The 21,806-nt window shown below is 39.9% G+C and overlaps 2 protein-coding genes across 2 annotated transcripts in view; both read right to left on the minus strand.

Moving 5' to 3' along the window:
- DNAAF4 (dynein axonemal assembly factor 4) overlaps window positions 1-21,806 on the minus strand; it is a 227,520-nt gene that overhangs the window by 170,964 nt on the left and 34,750 nt on the right. The gene's annotated exons all lie outside the window — the stretch shown is intronic.
- The window catches only part of RFX7 (regulatory factor X7), a 45,132-nt gene continuing 34,721 nt past the window's right edge, over window positions 11,396-21,806 (minus strand). The window contains exons 6-9 of the mRNA XM_079317693.1: window positions 19,987-20,067; window positions 19,117-19,324; window positions 16,582-16,877; window positions 11,396-15,720 (exon numbers count right to left, since the gene is read on the minus strand). Coding sequence (XP_079173819.1) covers window positions 12,409-15,720; window positions 16,582-16,877; window positions 19,117-19,324; window positions 19,987-20,067 — 3,897 coding nt within the window. The 3' untranslated portion in view covers window positions 11,396-12,408. The remainder of the gene's footprint in view (window positions 15,721-16,581; window positions 16,878-19,116; window positions 19,325-19,986; window positions 20,068-21,806) is intronic.

A 21,806-nucleotide genomic window follows, 5' to 3' on the forward strand; every position in this document is an offset into this window, starting at 1 on the left:
AAAAAATCTGCTTGCCCCCCAAGGCCTGTTCAAACCTGTGAATTAATCCGTCAGGAATCCCTCCCTGACCACCCGCCTTTCCAGCAGGCACAGGACAACAGCAAGAGCTGTGCTAAAAAAGCTGTAAATAGAGTGGTTTAGTCTGAGCTTTGTAACCATAAACCTTTCTACAAGCCTAAGCCAAACTTCTCCAGGCACTGCACAGTTTGGGAGTGCAGAGAACATACATACCCCTCTTGGGATGAATGTGTCAAAAACAATGGGTCACTAACAAACAAATGCAGCAGCACCTGCTCTGGCAAGGAACCAGGGTCTTTCCTCACCTTTCAACTGATCCAGCCTGACCTACTTCTGCCATCATCATCTGATGAGAAACTCTTCCCTTTCCAAAACAAACACAGACCCAGGCTCAGCTCTTTGGACTGTGCCCCAAGCAGACCACAGAACACCCAGGTAACAGCTCCTTAGAAAGACTCAGGCAACCCTGACCCATTATCACACACACATTCTCCTTCCAGAGGCTAACCAGATGCTCCAGGGAAACACAATATCCAGAGGCTAACCAGATGCTCCAGGGAAACACAATATCAACATCAGTTTGTGCATGTCCCAGAATCAAGGTAGGGTATTACCTATGAAAATTTAGATGAGTGTCTTACAGACCAAGAGGCATTTGGGCAAGTAGCTTCATATGAATTGGTAGATTTACTTGGGGAAACAATGTCTAAGACCATCCAAGAAAGATTGGAAAATAAGACCCAGCAAAGTTTTTGGGTATTTCAAAATAAACAGTCTTCTTATGTTTCTGAATTGACCTTCTGGACACCCAAAATTTCCAATTCCTTTGGCTCAACTTTGCCTACATCAGTCTTCCAGCACAAGTTTAGAGATTCATCCAAATTTAAGTTTCTGGGTGGCATCCAAGGAAAGAAAATCTGCCTAAGTTACAACAGGCACGATTTCCAGGTCCAGTCTTTTCTGGGATTGAGTATAGCAATGATTAGTAAATTGTTGTTGCTAGCTTGCTAGAAAAAGCATGTGGGTTTTTAGCTGTCAAACACCAACACTGGGTTTTGCAGTGCTGTCTCTCATACTCTGCTAGAGTGTACAAACCATGTCAAAAAGAAAGCATCAGAGCCCCAAAAGCTCACAGCTGAGGTTTTGTGGTTTTTGTTTGTTCTTTCCCCTCAGAATTGTATTGGTTAGTCTAGTAAAAGATACTCTTTTATTTCTTCCTATAAATATCTTACTACATGTTACTGTCACTAGCCAGAACTGTCTGCCTTTCTGCAGTCTCAGTCTCAGCTTTTCTGTACAGTAAAGGCTATAAGAAGCAACATCCTAAAGTCCTGTTTAGTAAAGGTTTTCATTTTGAATATTTTATTAGCACATTACTTATTGGGCTTTTCTGTAGGACAACAAAACTCAAGCATTAAATTTTAAGTAATGTGTCATTTCAATACCTTTGAAATTTAAAATAATGCCCTTTTAAAATTTACAACAGGACATTAATATAGTCATTTTGCTATATTACATTTTTAAGTAGCAGACTAACACAGCACTGACTAATCTTTTGTGTGGAAAGACCAGTGACTGTCCAGAATAGGAGTTAGAGCACAGTCAATGCCCAAATCCATAGCAGATGACCTGCAATGAGCAGGTCTGAAACACAGAACTTGTGTTTCTGGGTTTGACACCCAGAGGCATCCATATAATAAGGTAATGCCTCTGTGCATTTTCAGTGGGATCAATAGTAATCTCCAGTATTCCAGCAAGACATCTACCACTTCACCCAAATTACTGAAAAGTGGGGGAACATAAACCACAATATGTTTGTTAACAAACATTCAGTTCTTATGTTAGATATATATCTCCAGCATTTAATATTTTATGGTGTTATGCTATTACAAACTATTAGTGGAAGAGAGCTCTTCTGAAAGCAAATAATTGATTTTCAGTTGCAGAGAATAACCTGAGTTTTGATCATCTAAGTGCAATGGAACACTTTGTACATCCACACCATTAAAAAGCTCTTAATATTTTATCTCATTACTCCATCCCAATAGTGAGTTATTATCTAGTTACAAATTTGACTTCTCTTGCCATCTAAATTAAGCTTCAGTCATATGAAAAATCAAAAATTAACAAAAGTTTTTTTTTTAAATTCCATCTCAAAGCTAATGGCATTTATCCTGATATATCCAGTTTCTGGTTTGAATTTGATACACATTTATGACATACAGTTTGTATCTTCCTTTATCATAAATCCTTTTCCTAGGCCAAAGAGAATCAGTGCACCATAATACTCAACTACTTTGAAAAAAACCCCAAAACACAAAGCAGTGTTTGCTTTGGAAGGAGGAAATCATGTGGATAAAGGAGATTTGTTTCAGATTTCCAAAGGATTATCACAATAGTCTTTCATTTAACAATATATGTTAATCACAGTGATTGTTAAGTGATAAAAGCTAGGACATCAAGTAAAACCAAGGTATGTTTTAACTTATTAAATGTAGGATACACTTGCTACAGAGGATTTTAAATCAAACAGGATACTTTATCTTTGCTGGTCTTCCTTTAAACCAAAGGAATAAAAGTAATTTTAACTGCAACTAAACAAACAAACAAAAAAACCCCAACAAAACAGATGCAAATTGCAGAAACAGATTTTTGTCCTATTGTCTTTTGTTCTACTGAGTCATACAATAGAAATTGTTATGAACCACTCATAATGTCACAGTAACAGGTAAATGGAAAACTGTGTGCAACAGGGAATTAATAGAAAAAAATTATATTGGTCATGAGTCATTGCTATGACTAAGAGAAGTAAACACATATTGGTATGCTAATAATCTCAATTTCTTTACTATCAAGGCAATGTCTCAGTAAAGAGACTAATGCAGAGATGTAGTTAAGAGCCAAGACTTGACATTCTAGTTGGCTCTCTTGTTAAATACAGGCTAGATCCTGGCAATTAATACTAGATTTCAAACACCATGACAACAAGATGCAAAACTGGTACAAATATGAAGACTTAAATTTTGTAACCAAGAACTTCAGTCTGGTAGTCAGTCCAGGCTGGCAGCTGCCTGTGCATTGCATTGCAACTGGGCTGCTGTTAGCTCATGTGCAGGTTTTCACCAGCCCCTTCCTGCTTCTTTTCCTTCTCAGTTCTCCAAAGTCACAGCTTCTGTTTTCCTTAGCTCTTCTTCTATCTCTTAAAAGCAACATATCCTTGTTTGGATACACGTGCTTTCTGTGGTGCCTGAAGCCAAGCCAATGCCTCCAGCAGTCTCAAGCCCTGCAGCTCTACTTGCTCCTGCAGGATGACAGAGAGATGTGACCATCACGCAGGGACAGACCAGATGTGAACCAGAAATTCTCTGCTCAAGTAATTCCTTTCCAGGGCAACCGGCAGACAAAATTTAACATTGCTCTCCAAGCGTGGGCCTGTGTTGCCAAGGCACCAACAGCTGCTCTGGGCCAGCTCCCTTCTTCCCTGTCTCCCAGGAAAGATGCTGAGCTCTCCAACTCTCACAGGGTAGAAGAGAAATATATAAAAATTGTTTTTCCTAATTTTTGTGACTTGTTTAACAGCTTACAAGCAATTTCTTTTGGAAATGTCTCTGTCTTGATGAGCAAACCTGCATAGTAAGAAGAGCAACTGTAGTGGAGGTGGAAAGTCACACTCATTTTCTGCATATGCATTTGAATGAAATGGTAAACACTTGTCTGAATCACCACCACACAGATGTCACCTTTTTCTCTCTATTTTCAGCTTGAGGGGGAGGAGAGCTGCCAGAACACAAACCGGAGGTGATGAGCTCCAGTCAACTGCTGTCACACTGTTCCCAGATTAATTATCCACCAGTGATCCCATGTTTAACACACTAATTGTGGATATTTTTGCTAACAGCTCAACCCATCGCAATGTTAGAGAAGTAAGAACTTTCCAGTGATTACATATTTGAGCTTTTCTTCTTTAAATACCTTGAGATTGTCCTTCTCCATATGTGTATGTATGGTATGTGCTGTGTGCTCTTTGCCAGTGCCTAAAATATTGCTAAGACCAGAAGAAGCTGTGTTCTGATGTCTTGTGTGACTGAGCATCACTAATGCACTCCCATCTTCCCACATCTCAGTTTCACACAAGATGCTCCTTCTTATATTGTTTCTCTCCTATTTAATTAGGAAAATGGGAATAGTAAATAATTGCTGTTATTAGTTAGTTTGAATTACTCAGGTGTTTTTAATGCTCAAATACTTTTGAGTACACAGATTTTCTTGGTCCACTATCCTTGATCCACTGATTGGCTTCCAATGATCTTGAAAGTTTTGACACTGGTAATTAATTACTGATAATGCCAAATTACACTTAATAGCACACCATTCAAGAAGTGTCCAATATCTTCATGTCTGGCTGGCTAGATAGAAAGTAATCCCACAAGAAGGAACTCCTAAAAACCAGTTTACTGACAAAAATGTAGGGCTTTGTGCATGCTGTAAAATGATATTTATTAATGGTTAGAGTATTACCTCTGCCAAAAGCATAGGGCAATGCAAATATCCTCCTATTATTATACAGCTACTGCTTTTGATAAAAAGCTAACCTCAGATAATTCCTAAAACACTGAAATAATTTAAAGTTATGTGCAACATAACAGGTCTCCAGCAATTCCTTATTAGTAAGCACAGAGATATTCTATTCTGCTTTTTCAGAGACAGCCATTTTCAGTCCCTGTGTTAGTTTGCTGTCCACAACTAATCCTTGTCAGAGCAGATTTTAGTTATGCCATTGGTGCAAGAACCAAGAACCTTTGGACAAGGGCCTCTTGGACACAGGCATTTCATCATCCTTTTCATCTCTACATATAGCAAGAGAGATTGCTTTTCAAAGCAGTTTGAAATAGAATCAAGATTTTTTTTTTTCAGTCAGAACCAATCATTGCTTATACACAGCTTTTCAAACAACACATTCCAAAATGCCTCTTCTTTTTTCAGAGTATGGAGGATTTGGGCATCTCTCTGGGAAATGATTGTCATAGCCCTTGGAACAAGTGTCCTTTTGAAGTACTGATACAGAGCAGGCAAACAGAACACTTAAAGGTATTCTTGATAGGGAAAGGAGATGACCAAATCCTTATCAGTTTATTTATAATGTAGGTTAAGTTACACTGCTGTGTTTTCCCATCCACACGAGAAGCAAAAGGAGAATATTTGCAAAAAGAGAGTCCAACAGCTCTCTAAAGTATATTGAGACCAATATGAAGCAAGAGATAGGTTGGCTATCTGAGGAAGGCTGCAGGGACAGCTTCTCTTCATTCCCACTAGCTACCTCCTCCACACAGTGCTTCAAAAACCTGAGGCTACAGATGGACTCAGCCCCAGCAGGAGTGAGGTATTGCCCTGTTCTGTATAGTCATCACAAAAATCCACTACCAACAAGTTAATAAGTGAACATAAGGCTATCAACCCCTGAAGAAATAAAAATGTATTTTCAGCTTCCTATGCATCTTCTTCTTCCTACCCTTACCATGTATGAAGACATTAAAAGCACATTTAGCTTATTTGGTAAAATATATATACAACTTTAAAAACAGTTTCATCAAAAAGTGGCCCCTTTCATGCACAGGTAGGCTAAAATAATGCTCACAAGCTGCTGAGGCTCATTTCAGTCCTCGGGCCAATTTTTCAAGTACTATTTTAACATTTGACTCAAAACCCCGCTACACACACAGCAGTGTATGCTTTGGATCAGTAGCATACTGCTAACATTACTTGAACCAGCAACTTGAGAGCCACTGAAAATTTTATTCTAATAGGCATCATCTAATTAGGGAGTGTGGATAGGCAAGGTTCCAATGATACATAACTTATCATAATCCATATAAAAGCAGTTTATTTAAAAGGAAGCTGACAGCAGAGAAAAGATGAGCCACAGGGACAAAAATGGACTCTTTTAATGATTTCAGAACTGAGGTATTACCAGATATAGAAAATGGGTAGGCAGGCCCAGGAAGAACAGACTCAGGAGGAGGCACGACAAAGCCATTGGAGAAGAGATATGCAAATGTTCCAACACATTTCAAGTATTTACATCACTAGTAGGATATTTCCTACATATCCAAAACCCATGGCAGAAATATTATGACCTATCAAGAACTATAATCATAATCATGTATTCTGCATTATATCAAGGTAGTATTTTATTTGGGATATTTAAACACTGTAATCTGCAAGAAACAGCTGTCTTTTTAGCACTAAATGCTTAAATGCCTTCTGAACAATTTTTTCCATGTCCTCAGTTAATTTCCGACTTAACTAATCTGGCTTTCCTGAGTTTGTATTTCACCCTTTTCTCTTTGTTTAACAAGTTGGATAGGAAATGCAAAAGAGACTGAAAGATTTGCAATTTCATCAGGTAATGTTAACTATGCATTAGAAGGTGTTGGCTTATTACAACAACAGTAACAAAGGCACTCAGATCCTATGAAATAATGCTTAAAATTGCCAGTTGCTGGAGTGAGCACTACAAAGAGAGGACAGTAGAGACAGTCTTAGATCCTTTCAGATCCCCCAACTGTGCAGCATGGAATGGACAATCCACACACACATCTTGTCCTTGGAATGCTGCATTACTTGAGCTGTTACAGGATTTTCCTACCAGAAAACAACTTTGCTCACTACTTCAAAGGTCAAGCAGAAAGGATGTTCACATGAGAACTTCTAGCTGCACTTTCAGATAAAAGGCAAGGACACACAAGTGGCATCATTGCCAGCACTGAGTGGGAGCTGCCTGCAGGCTCCTCTGTTATGGCTACCTGGCCAAGGTTTCCCTGCAGCCAGAGGACAAACAGCACAGGGACAGCATAGCCCAGGCCTGGGCACATTCTGGTTAATTGTTAACTATTTTGTGGATCCCCAGCTCAGAAACATCTTAAGGACACAGTCAGGTCCCTGCTCCTTCCTTAAATTGAGAATAACTTCCCAGTGTTGCTCCAATTTGTAAACCTCACTAAATATTTTTCTTTTGTCTCCTTCTCAAAGCTTAACTTGTACCATTTTTAGAAGAGGAAGGAGAGCAGCAAGATAACCAGCACTGGTTAACTCTGACTGGCTTCAGACAGAGCTTCTGTTTCTTGAGTCTAGAGCAGTTTCCAAAGAGACCATTCTGTGACCATGTAATAATGCAGCTCTGCTGCAGAGAAAGGTATCAGCTGCCAGAGACACTGTATGGAACCACTGCCTCATTTGACACAGCAATCCTTAACCCCAGAGGTGGAATTCTGTGGAATACCAGCTGCATTCACACATACAGATTTGTATTTCTGGAGATGTAAAAATATTTCAAAGTAATTGTTAAGGACTTACTCTGGATGTCTTTACTAAGCATCTAAGTTTGAAACCTACAAAGCTCAGGACTTCAGTTCCAAGATTTCTACCTTCTTAAATCTTTCCTGTTATGACATTTCCATTCACAGATTTTTTAGTTCTTTTGATCATTTTGATTAACCATTAAGACAAATTCTTTAAAATTTACAGCTGAGAGGTTCCAATTAAAACCTGTTATTACTTCATATGAACTAACCATTTCTAAAGTATCCTGCTATTATCTTCTACATTATATTCCATCACATACCTTAGGAGTTTTAAATTTGCATTTTTTCTGACTGTGGAACATGAAACGTGTCTCTCAATTGTTCATTAAGAACTCTTGGTAAAGCATGTTTAGAATGCAGTGAGATATATTAATAGTACTTCCTTCCATGACATGTTAAAATTATTTTCTGATTTTCTTTGATAATTATTTTTCTTCGTTGATGAGCCTAAGTGATTTTGTGCCACCATCAAATCTTGTCACCCACCAGCTCATCTCAGCACCTCTATAGTCTAGGATGTAGTCTGCCAACCACTGCGATCTCTTTGGCAGGAAAACCTGAATATTTATCATCCCTCCTTTTTTTGTAGCCAGTTCCTGCTCTGTGGCAATGCCTTTCCATCCTGTTCACACAGACTGTGATGGCTACTGATGGATTTACATGCAATTTTACAATCCAAATACAGGAATCCATAGATCAAAGTATACATTTTCCCCTCAAGCCACATTGACACCATTTTGTAAGAGCACCTTAGGAATATGGGAAAGCAAAAGCAGGCAAGCAGCAACAGAGTGGATGACAACACCAGCAATGGGATGCCATATGTTACAAGAGCAAGAGCTACCACCCAGGCATGAAACCAACACTGGGACCAAGACTGACCAAGGCACCCAGCAAGAAGATTCACCTTCACACTCAGCTTCACTGGGCTTAGCAACTGCAGCAAGGTTCAACTGAGCAGCTCTCATCAGTCATCACACAAAGTTCTATATTTTAGGCCAGCCCTAAAGCACATTTTCCATATAAAGAAAAAACTCCAGAGATAATTTTAATATAAAATGTTTTTATTGTTTTTGAAAACATTTAAAAAACAATTTTTGAGCACTTTCAATAAAAAAAATAACTGAAATGCTACTGCAATATTCAACTACTGTAGTTTCAGCAGTACAACAGACAACAAAACACTGGGGAAGAGGGGAGAACTGGATTTCCTGCACTAAATGAAAATGTGGAACAGGGATTTTTCTTTCCTTACGGTGCAGTAAATAAAGCACAGTATAGTACAAGACTATTATATGATCCTCAGATGCACTGCACAAGAAACACTTTCCTTCTTTTCAGTTCGGAAGTCAGTGCTTATTGCAATTATTTGCAAATTATTTACTTCATGAATTCTTATCATGATAAAATGATGCAAAAATGTCTTTCAACACCAGAACAATAAAAAATAATCCAAGAAAGGAACATATTCAACAATAACTAAGCTGAATTAGTTAACATAAAAAAGTAAATAACTTGTGAATAACTATGCTCACCTGGTTAACACTGAACCAGCTTCAATACAGCAAAAGAATAAAAAAAATAAAAGTGGTTACAGGAATATATCTAGTACTGTACAAGATTAAGTCATTAACACTCATGCACGTTTTGTGATCATGTATTAACATGGTGAAGCAAACTAAACTTAATTTTTCCTGCTGCAATATTCTCATGTAAGAGAATCAAAAATAGAAATATCTCATTGAGATCAATGCACATTGCTACATAAGACAATTTCACCTGTCACTTTCAATGACATTTTGCCTTTTAATAATGAAACACATTAAAAAGTTTTTTTTTTTTTTTTCGTTTTGCCTTTTTTTTAAATCTGTGGGCCGTATTTGTTGCATTTATCCTAAGGAATGTGCCTGCCACAGGTTCAACAGAATTTTAGTGCAATATATGAACCCAGAAAGTTTGCTGGACTAACCAAGCAATCAAATTTAAAGTGTTTGCTGCAATACTGTACACAGGGTACAAATTCACTAGTTTGTATACTTTAGCAAAAACTGCTATCAAAATAATTTATTTCTTATGTTAGTAGGAAGCCAATAATGTAAACAAGGGGTCAGAACTGTCTCAAATTCAGTTTTGGAGTATCTGACAAAGACAGGCTTCCATTTGTTAGGATCACAGAATTTTCCTTTGGGTATTGCATACTTTGGTGTGCAGTAGTGCTCTGTCTCAATGTATCATAAAGAACTAACTAGCACTAAGTACAGGGACCTAACATTAATTTATAACACCAACACACAAACATCTCTAAAATGATACATACCAATGTACAAAGCTGTGCCTGTGCCTTGGATTTTACTTGAAACAATTCTTATCGAATTTAATACTTTTAAAATTAAGCATATATTTGCTTTAAACCCACTGATTATAGAATATTTCTGCTAAATAAGTCACGTTAGGCCCAATGTAATGCTTGCATTTAAAGATAATTTTAAACGCACTTTTAAAAACCTTTGGTGATGGCTGCATAATTTAGAATGCATCAACTTTAAATCTGCTCTTGCTTTTGTGAGAAATTTTGTAAAAAACCTTATCAGTTAGGCTAAGCCTTCCTTCCCCCAGGCAGTGGCAGTGTCTGCACCCCAAGGTGAGGCCAGCAGGGCAGGCTCCTGCAGCTGGCACTGAGTCACAGTCACACAACAGCTGAGCTGGAAGGGACCCTCCCCACTCCATTCAAAACAGGTTTCACCTATTCACAGTAGTGCTGGCACTTCACACAGGGTCAGGAAACAGAAACAAAAAGGTGTTGAGTGTCTCTCAGACCCATCCTCCCACCAGGGTGAGAGGATGTTCAGCACATCTCTGTCAAAAGGCCATGGGCAATTACAGAATTCAAGCCCTGCCTTCAGCAACTTTAGTCTACAAGAAAAATGGTTCAAGTCTTACTGACAGACACCTGGCAGGACAACAAGCAGAAGGTCACTAAGCATCTTTGTCTCCTCCCCACTGCCTTGGAAGAGTCACTTGGTCTTAAAGCAAACTACATTATCACAACACCCTTGTGCTTCAAGGAGGGATCAGAACTCTCCAGGTTTGTTCCTGATGAAGTGGCAAATCTTCTGATGCAAGCACAGTGAAATCAGGCCCCCATAAGGTGCTACAGCTTGGCACAACTGTTTGTCCCTGCAGAAGAAGCCATAAACTAGTGATGAATTGGGGCAAGGGCAAGAAAAGCCATGATATACCAGCACCTTCAGTGCCAATGCAGCAGCACAAGTTGAATCAGCACTGCCAAAAAAAATTGACCAGTACTGGGATCTCGAGTCATTTTCAAAAACTGAAGAAACAGGAGACCACCAAGACACTTAAAGAAAAATACAAATCACATGAAAAATCTCAGCATCTTCCCCTTAGAGAAATCCAGTGGGGTTTACTGAATCTCCCCCTTCATAAACTTCATGACCATTCATCAAAGAAATGCAAAAGAAGAAAATTTTTCCTTCTCTATTTTCTGCTTTGTTTCAAGTCACAGGAAAAGTAATTCATTTTATACTAGGCTTAAGGGATAGTATTGTAGCATACTCAGTGCACCACTTCTTTTGTAAAAACCTGCCTCTGCAAGTCCTCTTTCTAGCATCAAGGCCATAGCTGGGTAAATACCTCTCTCTTTTGACCATTACAGATCCATGTATGCCATGCTGATAAAACAAAAGGTCTTTTTGGTTTGACTGAACCAGTGGGACAGAAGTCTAATTCTCATTTTCCAGAGGGGCAGCATTTTTTGTCTTTTTAAGAAAATAATAATAAAAAAATTAGATTCATTGACCCTGTCAAATCACTTTTGAAAACAGAATTCAGGCTTCCAAAACAGTAAGGACTTCTTTTAAAAGAAGTTTTACCAAAAGAAAGATCATGGGCCTTACTGTGTATCTGTAAAGTGCCTGGCAGTATTATGGCTCTATATGAAATATTTTTAGATTAACCACATTTTCTAATATTTTAATAATCTTTTGTTTGAGAGAGAGAGAATGAGCAAGAAAGACAGAAAAGCTCAACCTACTGAAATAGAGAGAAAAGTAACATCTTCCTACACCCTCCACTAGGTTAGGAAAGAGCACATTTAAAAAAAAGAGTAATGTTTAGAAACAGTATTTTAATGAGCTCCAGCAGCTCTCTATTAAAAAAAAGGAAAAAAAGGAGGGAAAATATCATGTTCCTTCTCCTAGCATTGATAAACAGTACCTATCACTTTAAAATAGGGGGTTATGCCTAGATTAAATCTCAGTGCTCAAAATATTTTTGCATTAATTTTATCTAATATAAAAACATTGATATGAGAACTAAAATATCAAGTATGTCATGAATATTAATGGATAAAATAACTACATAGATTTATTTCCCTTAAATAAAAAAATTTAGTGCATCTTTTTCCTTGATCATTTCTGCTAGCTTTTCCCATCTCTGCATTTTACTGGAGATGCCAATGGCATCAGTGCTACAGAGATTTCCCAAAGTTCACCCTCCAGCAGTGCTCCAGACAGCTACACAAGGATCAGGCATCTGCATGTCACCACTGTACCCACTCCCCATCACCTTACCTACCTGCAGGCACCCTGCATTTCAAACTGGATGACAAAGTAAAGATCACCTACTAAGAAGTAACAACCAATACAAAGTATGGAAAGTTTACTAACGAGCTTGAATTAAAACCCTCCCAAAGCATCAACCATAGGTGTTATTACTGGCTGCCATTAACCACTTCTTTATTTGCTAAAACAAGAAATGTTGAATGGGAAACACTCCAAATTTCAAATTTTAATACTGGCTCTTTGATAGCCCATCACCTTCAGAGATTTAAAATTGGTAAGACTGCTTTTTCCTTACTGAAGAATGAGCAACAGGTACAGCAAACTTTTTTTTAAAAATGCCACAATACATAGCAAGTGTTTCTGCTGCGGGAGGCACTTCCATTAAGACAAATACAATACGTCTGTCTGTTAGATACAGTGTGCTACATACATATTATAAAACAAGATTAACCCAACATTTCAACAGTAGGATGATCCTTACTCTCCATCCACTCAAAACCTGATGCAGTCATTGAGTTAATGGATTCATTGCAGATTTGTTGAAACAAGGGGTCATTTTTTAATTCCTCCAGTGTAGCATCATCATCTTGTCCCTGCTGACGACCTGGATCAAACAGTAGATTTGTGTCTAAAGTGTTCAGATCGTTAATGCTGCCTGAGAGCTCGGAAGACAACCTGATGTCGCTGGGAAAGACAGATGCAACGTTATTGAGATCTGATGCCACCTGATTCACCAGCTGCTGGTTTGTTGGCAGACTGTCCTCCCCTAAAAGGTCTTTTACAGTGCTGCTAAAATCTAATTGCTGCTCTCCCATGTCTGATTGTGCTTGGTTATCTCCAGAAGAAAAACTGATCTGATCGGTGCTGCTATTTTTTGTGAGGTAATTTGGTGTTTGGAATTCATAAACTGAAGTGCTGGAATTGATCATACTTTGTGGGTTGGCACTAGGAAAAGCAGTGGATGTCTCCAAAATCTGAGTGAGATTCATCCTGGCTGTGTAATTTGAGGGCATGTTGTTCATTCCCAAACCTCTCACTGCATCATCACTATCAGAATCAAGTTTGTTTAACAACACATTGGTTATTTTTTTAGTGTTTGTTTGTTTCTGAAGAGACGGGAAGGCCGTCTGCATCATCACAGTCAACGGGACTGACTGGCTTCTCTGTGCTATGTTATTGGCACTGGTGTCTGCATGGATATTAGCAAATACATTGTGAACTTCAGGAGTCACGGGACTTCCAAAAGGTGTCAGATTAGAGCGTGGTATATTTGACACAGGGTAAACAGTGCTTCCACTGAGATTACGCTGGCGATGGACAGCAGGGCTCACACTCCGGCATCTCAGACTGTTGTTGAGAGATGAACCAGTTCCTTTGTTGTCCAAAGGAGCAGGAACAGCAAAGCCCTCCTGCTTGGTAGTGCTACTGACAGGGGCTGCCTGGTGCTGCACAGGGGAAACAGGAGTCACGCGGCCGAAGTGAGTGTCGTGGTGGCGCGGCTGAGACTGGTATGACTGGCCGGGAACTGCAAAAGCGTGAGGTTTCCTGAAGCGATCTTCCACCAGCTCCTGGTAGCTTGTAAGGATGCCATGATTTGCAACTGAGGAATTACTAACTCCACTGTAGCCATTATTCATCCACTCGAGCTTGGTTTTGTCAGGATGGGTAGCCATAGGCCGCTGCATTGGCTTGACAGGGCTACTCGATATGATGCTGGCATCGTGGTAAGCCATACTAGAGCTGATGGGAGTAAATGCAAACGGGTTTCGGCATTCCACAGGACTTGGAGGGACACTGCTGCTGCAGTTGGAATGGGGTGTGCCAATGGGCGTGTGCCGGCTGCTTCCTAGGGCGCTGTCCACGGGAGTCGTCTGAGCCAGCCTTGAACAAGGGCTCTCTCTCGACATGTTCTGAGATCCAGCAATCATTTCAGAGGTGGGTGTTGGAGTTGGGGTGGGGGTGGGAGTCGGGGTGGGGGTGGGGGTGGGAGTGTGTATTGGAGTGCTGTTGTTATGGATCGAATGGTAAAAGTGCGTGCTGCTTGGATGAGATGACACGGGAGCTCCTTGAGCTGCAGCCTGAGTCTGAAGTGTCATTCCCAGACAACCACCATAAGGATGGGAATTATTCATGGACATTTGCTCCTCCATGAGCACCAGCTCCTCCACAATGCTGTCCTGGGTAAGGTCGTCATCAAATGAAAAGAAGTTTTCATTTGACTGAGGAACTGTATGCTCAAACTCTTTCAGCTCAGACTGCAGAGGTAACTGATTTGAAGACTGTGCTTGTATTTGATCCAAGGAGTCCTGGATCTGGCTCTGTAGCTGCTGGCTGTACACATCCTGCTGTATACCTTCACAGTGCACCGGCTCCCACGCAGATTCCTGTAAGTCACTAGAGCCAGAGTGCCCAGCAATAGTCATAACACTGATATCTTGCTGTTGATCACAATTCACAGATGCAAAGTCAGAGGTTTTGGTGATATGGTGCCACGTATTTGGGTTAAAGCTGCCATCAGATTTTGAATCATTTTCTATGATAAACAAGTTTCCTTCCAATTTTACCTTTATATCTGGAGATGATGCTGATGCAAGCTGCTGTTCTAAAGCAGGATCACAGGCATTTAAATTGGTGCTCAAAGAAAGGTCTGTTGTTAAGTTTGCAGCAGATGTAGAAGGTACAGGTACAGTCACCGGTACCTTGCTGGGAACTTGAGCAAGTGTTGCTGTATTGTCACTGTTAGCTAATGATCCAACCTTCAGAGCCTTCTTAACATTGTTAGCTTTTTGACTGTCCACAGCATTACCAGCTGCAAACTGCTCCACTAGTGGTTTCTTCACAGGTGGTAACTGGGAATCCTGAAGCGTGGAAGGTTGTCGCTTTCTTGGACTTTTAGTGCATGTTTTGTCTTTAATCATAGACTCACCAGTAGGAGGTGAATTGATGCTGGTGCTGGACAAGTTCTGACTGGCAACTGTGATCTTAAGAGTGTTTTGATTATTGCCTGCTGAAGAAACTGGTGTGATTTCATCAGACTGTGTCTTATATTTGGTCCCTGCTTCTTCAGCTTCCTGATCACAGCCCTTACCTGGTTTTAGCTCCATGACATCATCCGTTGAAACCTTCAAGGCTGCAACCTCAAAATTAATTAGCTGGGCAGGAGGCAGGTCAGGGGTTGCCTTTATGGATTTAGACACGTCAGAGCTCTCTTGGCCCTGTGCAGAGTTCTCATCCAGCAATGCTTCCGGTTCCGTTTTGATCTTGACTGCGGGGGTAGCCACGGCAGTGCTAGGCTTAGATCCTGGAGACTGAAGTGAAACAACAGATCCATTTTTGATCTGTGGGCCAGTCCTCCCTTCTTCCACTGCTCCTGCACTAGTGCTCACTGAAGGCGTCTGTTTGACGGGCATACTACTGCTGCTCGGGGCAAGAGATATTGCTGTCATTTTTACCACATTTAAGGAATTCACATGTGGAGCTGGCACAACAGTCTTGATTGGGCTACTGGTGAATAGCACCGTGGTGGGAGAGCGGATGGTGAGAGCACTGGTGTTTGCTGGCTTGGGTAAGATCTGCGGGTAGCGATGCCGGGCAGAGCGGTCACCAACGGGGCTGGCGGGAACGTTCTGGGGAGTCTTTGGCGGCTGCTTGACTGATTGCATGTGCTGAGTGACCACCTGAACATTGAGCGGCAGGACCTTGCTCTCAGACGATCCCATTGGACTTGGAGATGTCACCAACTGCCTGGTCCTTGGCACCTGCAGGGAGAAAAAGAAAAGGCGTGGCAATGAAAGAAGAAGTCCCCAAAGCCCACACATTACCTCAGCTCCAAGCATTTTAAAGATGAAAGACAACATAACACACCAAAGCTAGCAAATATCAGTTTGAAACAAAATAAGCTCTTCTACTTGTCAAGACAATTTCTATTCCTCTGTATAAGGATTGGTAGAAGATATATGCCTTCTATTTTTAAGGCATGAGGCACTGGTGTATACACTTCTGCTAAGGAAAGGGTCATTCTCATCCAATCCTTTACCACCTGGGACAAAAAGACAGACATACAAAGGCTAAAGAGGAGAGGATGTGTTCAAAATACTGCTCATTGTTAAGGTTTCAAAAGTGAGTTAAATACAAACTCACTATCAGGCAGAAAAATGGGCTTACCTATCAAAATGAACAGCACAGTGAACATCTTGAAACTAAATAACCTTTTGTACTCCCTAGCCCAATTTTATATGGCTGAAGGACAAAAATGTTCAGTACTACAGACATTCATTCAAAATAAAATTCTACCTGTCACTAAATGCACTGGGTCAATGAAAGACAGTTTAGATTCCATATTAGGGCCTCAGTAACCCACACAACTGGTGTCAGCTCTCTCATCTGGTTAAAATTCATGTCAACGCTCACTTCAATGATTTCAAAGATGAACTTGGCCTACGTTACATGATCAGAATTCTGCTGTCTCTGCATCAACCCTGTAACTAATGTGGTATAACACAACTCAGAAAAGCATCAAGGCACACAAGCCTTTGAATGGAAACTGTTCTAATCCACTGACACCACTGCTTAGTTACTGGCAATGTAGAATTCTCTAGACAATTGCTGGAGAGCATTACCGGTATGGGGCTGGGGACAGCAGCCACAACAATGCCAATAGGTGGAGGGGACAGAATGGCAGGACTTCCATTAGATATACTGGTCACACCATTGGTTGCAGTGCCTTCTGTTTTCTTTACTGGAGACTCTCCTGGCAAAGGAGACTGCAGTTTCTGTTCTTGCTGCTTCTTCTGGATCTTACGCTGCAGCTGCTGCTTAGCATCAACAGGAGATGGCAGAGTTTTCACTTGTGGTTGAAAAGAATTACTTTCAGCAGTAGGTATAAAAGCTGAGGGCTGGGGGATCCCTTTTATTCCTGAAAACAAAAGAAGGAGAATTAATAACCAAATGTACTCTGTCTACTGTGGTGCTGCTTCTGTATCTAACAGAGAATACATGGCAGGCATCTCCAAAACCATTCTGCAACCTCCTCCATGAGGTTGTCTCATCCACTTCATGCTTAAATCTATTCAGTTTCAGTTTATTTCCACATTTGTGGAAAAAACTCTGCCTGTTAGACAAGCTGGGTATTAGCTACTGAAATACTCTTGTTCCTAGTAATGTTAAATGGCAGCGTGTGTCAGCACCATCGCAGCCCGGCGCACTTCACTGAACCGGCAGCAGGGGGCGGCAGGCACGTTTCAGATGAGCTTTAAAATCCAAACCTGCCGCGGGTTTGTTTTGTCACCGGTTATAGGGCAGCTTTAAATGAAAAGTGTTTCTAGAAAGCTGTGAGTCTGTGTCACAGAGAACCAGTTCTGAGCAGATGACATTATCTAATGGCCAAGGCGTTAAATGTAGTGCATCTAGTATCAGAATGAATCTAAACTTCTGTGTGATCAGACATAATGACGGGAAAATGGCAAAAAGAGAAATGTTCAGGAAAAGAAAAAAAGAAGAAAAAGTTGAAAAAACAATGGAAATTAGGATGGGAGAACATTTTTTTTCTGGAGAAATTATTTTGCTAATCACAAAGCAAGTGAGGCTTTCAGGGAGAAAACAGACTTAGTGTCCTTAGTGCAGCTAGTACTAATTTCCCTTACAAAATCACATCACATTTATGATCTTCTGTTTATTAACAGTCAAGAGGATTAGCATGCTCCTTAGAGACCAAATAACCTTGCTAAATTACCCCTTTAGAAACGCTTTAACATTGTTTTATTTACATTTTGAGGTTACAGAGTTTTAAAGTAACTCCTAATTGTATATTAATCCACACCACTTAACTTCTTTACTGGTTTTATTGATACTAATTTTACAATACTATGTATTTGGTTTTGATGCCCAGCACATGCTTAGGAACTGTGATCTGTGAGCCCATTCTCTCAGCAGAAATCTGCACAAGAGGTTAAATGTGACAACATGTCTCCACAAGTTCTTCTTCACAGAACAGTGAAATGCCCAAATATATTGCAATTACTGGCACACAGTTCTTCTATATGGACAAGTAATATTGGTAAGCAAAAAATCCTCAAACTTTTCTTTGAGAGTAAAAGTTGTTTTTTTTCTTTCTCAGTTAATGCACAGAGATACTGTAGTTCCCTGCAAGAGGAATGGAAATATTTTTGCTTGTCATGCTAGGAAAAATCTCTTCTAAAATGACTATCCAAACCATAGAGGCATGCACTGGAAGTAGCTGCCCTTTTCCTTGAAGGAAAACCATCTTGTCTTGAAGGAAGTGAGGGGGAGAAGCTACATGAGTTGAAGGACTGTCCATACCCTGAGTGTCCCTTCTAGCACAACCAAGGTAGCCAAACATTAGGTCACAATGGAGCATACAAGCAGCAAATCCCACCACTGCCACCTGTCAGGTCCTAGCTGGAATAAAGGAAAGAGAACTGGAAGGAGAAGGGGTCCCAGAAGGGGATCACCCAAACACCACTTTCCATTTAGAACTGTCTGTCTTGAGAGGCTGGCCTTGATCTGAAGACCTTTTGCTTGATAGACCTAGTCAGAACTTCTCACAGGTAAGTCTGGGGTATATTGTGCACCTGCATTTGCCTTCTCATCCTTCATTGTAATTTACTTTATTCGTGGTCACCAAAACAGACTTTAAATGATTGACTGATTTCAAGTATGCAGAAGGAAACAAACCACATCAAAAAATCTGCTCTTGACAGAAAACTGTTTCCAAATTAGGGCAAGTTAGTAGATAGAAACATCACCAGTCTATCTACAAACCAGCATTGAGGCAGCACCAAATTCCTGTTCTAACCAAGGATGTAATTTCAGCACAAGTACTCACACATCCTGAAGTGCTTTAAAAGACCAGGGTCCTCATCAGGACCTCATCCTCATCCTCATCAGATCCTCCTCATCCTCAATGGGAGGATAACCATCTAAACCTGACACCAGTGCAGATTTTCAGATTTTTACCCAGACTAGCAGCAAGAACAGTAATTTGGAGCAATGTGACTAAAATCACACAAATGAATGCTCAGTGCTCCAAGTCAGTGTACAAGTTTGCCCTGAACAGAAGTGCTTCCTCAAACCAACCTGTTACTACTCTCGGTAGTTAAGATCCCCCATTTCAACATTCAGCATTATCTCATTACCTGCTGGTGCCCCTGCCATTACTGTTAAAGCTGCCATTGACTTGGTACCAATATAGTGACTTTTGACAAGGAAACGAGCCAATTCCAAGACTGTATCAAAGGGCTGGCTCAGCACTTTCTGGGCCCATTCACAAACAAGGCGGCAGGCTGCAGAGACGACCTCCTCATCAGCACTTTGCAGCTGCCCCGATGGCTCTGCTCCATCCAACTAAACCAAACAAACAAAGGAGCAAAGGTTACTCTCATTTATAAGGATCATTAAGGCATGAAAACATAAATAAAAGCAAATTACCAGAATCACACCAGAAGTTGGAAGTAATAACTTCATGTAAAACTGTGAATATATAAGAATGAGATCACATCGCTATCTTTCAAAATTAAATGTCTACAGGATAATCTATGGGTTTCTTCCAAAGGCATAATATGGAACTGCCATGTCTGGAAGAAAATCACAGACAGAATCCTAATATTTGGAGCATCACCAATTGATTTCCCCTGTATCCAGAGTCTTGTCAACTCAGCAGTCACTATTACCCAGGAACTGCTTCTTTCACTGGGGTGTCTCTTCCCTAGCACTGACTTTATGAAGACACAGTAAATGTGAAACAGAATCAGAGTTAAAAACATGTATATGGTAGATAAGAACACTGTGGAAGTCTTCTTCACCTCCTAAATTGGTTTAAGAGTATTACAGTTCATCATGAACTTTACAGAAAAAAAAATTAAACAATTATTCAAAATATAAGAATCGTAAAGAAAAATCTTACAAGCTGAATATCTTCATTTCATTTTGAAAAGTTCAGACAGAAAAACAGCATAATAAATGTCAGCATGCAGAAATATATATAAATAAGCAAATATATATCATACCCCATCTCCAGTTTTATGAAAGTCAAGGTTGGGCAGTGTTGGCATATGCACAAAAGCCTTCTTCCTCAGTCCACTGTAGCAATATGTGAACAACAATTAAGGTCTACATTGTTTGCTTGTTAGCTGGGGGATAGGAGAGAAGAGTGGTAATTCCTCTGATAACTCTCATAAGCCTCAAAAGCAAACCCAACACAGAACTAAGAATTCCTGTCATTAGCAGGACCTCACAGCCAGCCAGAATCAAAAGTCTATCAATGGTGCATTCTTGGCCAGGTCATTGGTTTCTCAATCTATGCAGAGATGCTGGGTATGAGTTTTATTTGATGACTTAGAAAAAGCACTAGACCATGCCAGGCTGCTTCAATTAGCTACTCAATATTCAAATCATTAACATAATTTTTTACTAAACTCTCTTTCTAAAACAAGATGGGAGAATATAAAAAAAAAAAAAAGAAAAAAGGTTAATCGTTATTAAAAAATGCATTCTCCAATTTAGGCTGTACTTTGTTTCCTTCTCCTGAAGGACTTCCTTCAGGAAGTTCAGAAAACTTAAGGAAACTGAAGTTTTCCAGGACAAGATAAAGTGCCTGATGAGAGCATTTCTTCCTAAGATTTCATACCATTTTTGAGGAACTCTCTCTTCATCCATTATAATATTTCTGTAAAAATATAAAGACAGACTTTTTCTTACACTGATCTCAAACTGGTAAACACAGAATAAGCTCTCTTTATTACTCATGCTCACTTGTTTATAGGTCTAAAAATTAAATCAGTCTTTTTTTTCTTTTTCCTCTCCACAGAATTAGTCGGGGAATTCACACACAATGTCTTCATGACACACAAATCCTTTCCAGGATCACTAATTCTGTAAGTATGTCTATATTCTTTCCTAGACCATGGAGTTTGCAAGTGCTTGCATTAACCTGCATGGAGCATAATTACAGTAAAAGAAATCTAAGGAGCCTGGGAATTACGGTAAGTGTGAGACAAGGTCACATTTTGATCATTCTGAATTAGAAACATTGGAAATAGAACTTAAAGAGATCCCCTGGGTCAGCTACAATTACATCGTATGATTTCTTCCTTAACACTCTAGCTCTACCCAAACATAAGTACTAAGTTTCAGATTTCACTGCTAGATAATCTAACACAGTATTTTATGAAACAGTTTAACTTCTTTTATTGCAACATGGAAGGTTTTTTTTCCCTCAACGAAAGACAAGCAATTCTGGGCTGCCTGCTAGCATTTAATTCTCTAAATGCATGCTTCAACATAGCCCAGTGTAAGTATCCATATCATTCCTGTTACTTCTTCTGAATGTTTTTTAATTAGGGCCTTCAAGGGCCTCAGTGCCTTTTAGCCTTTTCATGCTCTCCCTCCCCTGCTTACTGCAGGAGCTTTGCCTACCCAGCATGTCAGGATGCAGGGAGAGCCAGCAGGGGAATGCAGCAGGTAGGGCATTACTTCACCATGGCTTCTAAGGGTTCTCATGGGAAGGTGCAATCCCCAGCTTGGAAAAGAAAATATTCTGGCTGATGAAAAACCTGGTTTGAAAATCACTAACGGTTTCGGTTCCTTTATTCCAGTATCTCTCTTTGCACTAAATTATAAAACTTTTTTGATGTCTTGCTGCTGTGACAACTTAAGTGTCAGAACCTAAATTAAAAGTACTTGTTTCCAAAGTTACATCTTGCAACCTAACACTACTGCAACTAATAATTTTTAAAGAATGTTGGAAAAGTGTTGGCATTTTTTATTCAACATTACTTCTACATTTAGCCAGTAGTTAAGCCACAAGGACAGATGTTCTCCAGGCAAG

Source organism: Erithacus rubecula (assembly GCF_903797595.1).
Source record: "Erithacus rubecula genome assembly, chromosome: 14".
Lineage (NCBI taxonomy): Eukaryota > Metazoa > Chordata > Aves > Passeriformes > Muscicapidae > Erithacus > Erithacus rubecula.